Raw genomic sequence first — 3,908 nt, forward strand, 5'->3', positions numbered from 1 at the left:
CGTCGCATGACAGTTCTGGTTCGTTATCGGACTGCGTAGGCTCTGCAGAGTTAGCGCCTGGCAGTTCTGGCTTGAGTTCCTGTGGCTGCCCAAGTGTGGTGGCTGCGGGAAAAATAGGATAAAGCACAAACCACATGACATGATCGGGGTTAGGGTGTCGCAAATTCATACTTACGAGCCTAGTGTAAAACATACATTTAAGGATAGAGATTAAGGCATAAGTGCTGGATTAAGATAGTCAAATTCATAATCTAAACATCAAGGGGAATGTTACTGCTGCAGCCACCCGCACTAGGATGACTACAAGTCTACAAGGCTAAACACACTAGAGTCACAACTCAATATTCAACAAAATAAGGGTTCACAGACCCGGGTGTCCAAGCACCAACAAAAAAGGTAGGTAGTCTACCACTACATCAAACTAATCAAAGTACTGGTCATGAACATAGGGTAACAAGGTCTACATACTAAGAACTAGAAATGAGATACACTATATATCTAGCTCCTCAAGGCGCGCTTTCAACAAAACAATACTTCATACCTAAAAGGGGTTATCAAGAAAAACAACGAAAACAACCCGTTAGCAAATAATGCTAAGTATAAACCACTCAACCCTGTAACATAAGTATAGATATATAGTTCTAGAAAATAGTTTGTTTGACATCAACATATAACACATGATCATAGAGGGGTAAATCAAATAGTCAATAGAATATAGGTATAGATAAGCCCACATATATACTTCTATAAATATATAACCTATATAGACACCACTCACACTCATACTTACATTTTTGTCTTCCATGCATATTGTTATGCCTCCAGAGCATATTGTTGTGTCATTCGGTGCACACTGTTGTTGATCATAAATGACAAATTTTTATAAAGATGAGTTGATCTATGACTGAGATTTCATTGCATTTTTCACCTGTGGCATTCATCTCACCATAACCTAAGCCAAGAAAACTCATTTAAAAAGTTTTTGTAAAATTAATATCTGAGACATGAGAAGTCAAGAAAACTCATTTAAAAGTTTTTTTTAGAAAAATGGTACCTAAAAACTTGGAGGTAAATTGAAAATTTTTGTGATGTACTTACTGACCGCGCCGTGTAATACTGTCTCATATGTGGTCCAACATATATGCAACCGCCAACCGGCAACCTCCTTCCCAGAAAATACAACTCCCATTAAAAATAAAACATAAATTAATGATAATAATACTTCGGAAATAATAATAATAATAATAATAACAATAATAATAATGATAATAAAGTAATGATTGACCCCCAGGCTACGCCCACACGCCCAACCCCACGCTTTATTCCCGGGGTGTGTGATGCTTATTAAAGGAGTGGACACACCTCTCCTAGCAGCAAAAGAAAAACAAGATATCACAAACATTTGTAGTTCATCCATCACATAAAACTTTCAACCAGATTTCCATATTTTCCTAATTTAGCTCTACTACAGTTCATGACAGACACCCAAAACCTCAAAACTTCTCTTCAGATCATTTCCTTGAGTCTTTCTTCTTCTTCTTTTGTTGTCTGTTAATAAACCTTAATTATTTGTTCTGAGGAAGCAAGGGGGTTCAGGTTTAATTTGTGTAAAAAAGTAAGAGATGAAACTCACCAAGGTGGATTCTATGTGTTCTCGTACTGGGAGGGACTTGCAGAGGTATAATGTTCAAGGTTGTCGCCAGGTTGTTGGGTATGTATACCATGTTCTTCACTTTAACTTTTGGGTTTTCTTGATTTTTTTTTTTTTTTTTTTTTTTTTTGAATTAGGAGAAATATCTTTCTGTGGGTAAGGGGGAAATCAAGGTTGAATTCTCGTCTGGGTTCTTAAAATTTAAGGAAAAGTTGAGATTTTTATTTTGTTTGAGTATGTTTATTAGTGATTAAATACAAGAAAAGGTGGGATAAAAGAACAGTAATTCAAATTCAAATTCAAACTAACATTAAAGCTAGGCCTAAAGTATATATGATCATCCCTTTTTGAGGTATTAATGATTATTATTGACTTTTCTTGCTGCAATGTTGTATGATGCAGCTGCATTCCGTACAGATACAGGGAAGGCAAGCAATCAGCAGGTTCCATTATTCATGGGGCCCCCCTAGTTGATGATCTGGAATTCCTTCTGGTCAGCTCTCAGAAAAGTCCAAGGATGATGTTTCCTAAGGTAGAACTACAGAGCCCCCAGTCCTATATATGTTGTTTTTTTAATAGGATTTAGGTAGTATTCAAAGTTATGGTTCTAGCTTGAATTTAGAATTGTCTGATTCCTTTCCCTCCATAATTGACATCTTCATAATGGAAATGGAATGAATAGGGTGGTTGGGAACAGGATGAATCTTTGGAAGAAGCGGCTCTTCGAGAAACCTTTGAGGAGGCTGGAGTATATGGAGAGGTTGGGGTAAGCAGCATGCACTAATTAAGCATCTTAATTAAGGTTTCATGTGCTTACTTTTGTTTCATTGTCTGATCTTATGTTAATTATTATATGCAGAGTTGTTTAGGCAAATGGTTTTTTAAGAGCAAGAGCCTAGGAGTATTACATGAGGGGTTCATGCTGCCTTTGATTGTTCTGGAGGAGCTTGACGATTGGCCTGAGAAAGATGTTCGCCAACGATCATGGGTATTTTACTTACTATGTTCTAATTTGATCCCGGGGATTATATTTTCCAGTAGTACGTTCAAGAACGAACAAGTCATGATGTTTTATGTATTTTTTTCAGGTGTCGTATAGGGAAGCCATGGAAGTATGCTTTCATCCATGGATGAAGGAAGCTTTGGATGTCTTGGTTTCTCAGCTTACCCTTCAACAAGAAGAAGATGAGAATGAGGCAAGAAATGGCATGATGAGGAATATTGAATTAGAGCCAAGCATTGAAATTTTGGCCCAGGGGAACAGAAAAGAAGAAACGAGAATGAGTAGTGGTGTTGGTGAGAGTGTGAAAAGAAAGGTGGAAGAGCGTCATCATCATCAGTTACTGATAGAGATCTTGGTGAGCGATGAACCCCTCAGCATTGTAGCTCAAAGTCTGCATCAGAGAAATGAAGATCCCCGAACAAGCTGCTGTTCCTTTGAATTCTTGAGGACGGAGGAACCAAGAATGGGCATCAGTCTGCATAGAAATGAAGAACCAAGAACAAGCTGTTCCATGGAGTTCTTGAGGAAGCTAAGCTAGCTCGATCGCCAGCAGAAGAAGATCAGAGGAACTTGGTTGATCGTTTCGTTTCTTAGCTTGCTAGCTTGCTAATTAAAGGACACACAAAACATGGAAACTTGGGTTCACATGAAAGTAGAGGTTAAAGAACCTTATTAATTCCTAACATGATCATTATATTCTTTCATTCTTTAGCAATGTAATGAGATCCATCCATTCTTTCATCTCAAGCTGGTTCAGATTCCCTGAACCATTAGGTTAGATATTGTACAACCATATGAGCTGTACAGCCATAGCCATGTAAGCAATAACAACACAAGTGTTTCTCAGTTCCCCTTCATTCAACTATCTGATTCAGAAACTGATGAAAAAGATGGATTATTCTTTCGTTTTACCAGTCATACCATTTGAAAATGTTTTTTCCTGCCTGCCTGCCTATATGTGAATTCAGAATTGTGAAGCTGAATGCAGTCATACTACGAACCTGCCATGAAGAAGAGATACACATCATGCATGTCTCCATATATATATATATACATACTTGAATAGCTGTCTCTATTGACTCACTGTTGGAAAACTTCATGGTTTCCTAAACTGATGCCCCAGACTGTGTCTTGCTATCAGATTTATGTGAATTGCAGAAGAACATCTTGGTTGAAGACAAATCACAGTTGCGGGTTCTGTGAAACATAACATATTATCGCACAACCCTCTTTTTTTTTTTTTTTTTTTTTTGA

At 37.5% G+C, this 3,908-nt stretch overlaps 1 protein-coding gene across 1 annotated transcript; it reads left to right on the top strand.

The window, feature by feature from the left end:
- The first annotated feature begins 1,353 nt into the window (after positions 1 to 1,353).
- On the top strand, positions 1,354 to 3,572 carry LOC109190172 (nudix hydrolase 18, mitochondrial-like). The gene is made up of 5 exons (XM_019340624.1): positions 1,354 to 1,711; positions 2,054 to 2,183; positions 2,334 to 2,417; positions 2,511 to 2,639; positions 2,740 to 3,572. The coding sequence occupies exons 1-5, from the start codon at positions 1,623 to 1,625 to the stop codon at positions 3,190 to 3,192; spliced, it is 885 nt and encodes a 294-aa protein (XP_019196169.1). The 5' UTR covers positions 1,354 to 1,622; the 3' UTR covers positions 3,193 to 3,572.
- Positions 3,573 to 3,908: the final 336 nt, after the last annotated feature.

Source organism: Ipomoea nil, unplaced genomic scaffold, assembly GCF_001879475.1.
Source record: "Ipomoea nil cultivar Tokyo-kokei standard unplaced genomic scaffold, Asagao_1.1 scaffold1572, whole genome shotgun sequence".
Classification (NCBI taxonomy): Eukaryota; Viridiplantae; Streptophyta; class Magnoliopsida; order Solanales; family Convolvulaceae; genus Ipomoea; species Ipomoea nil.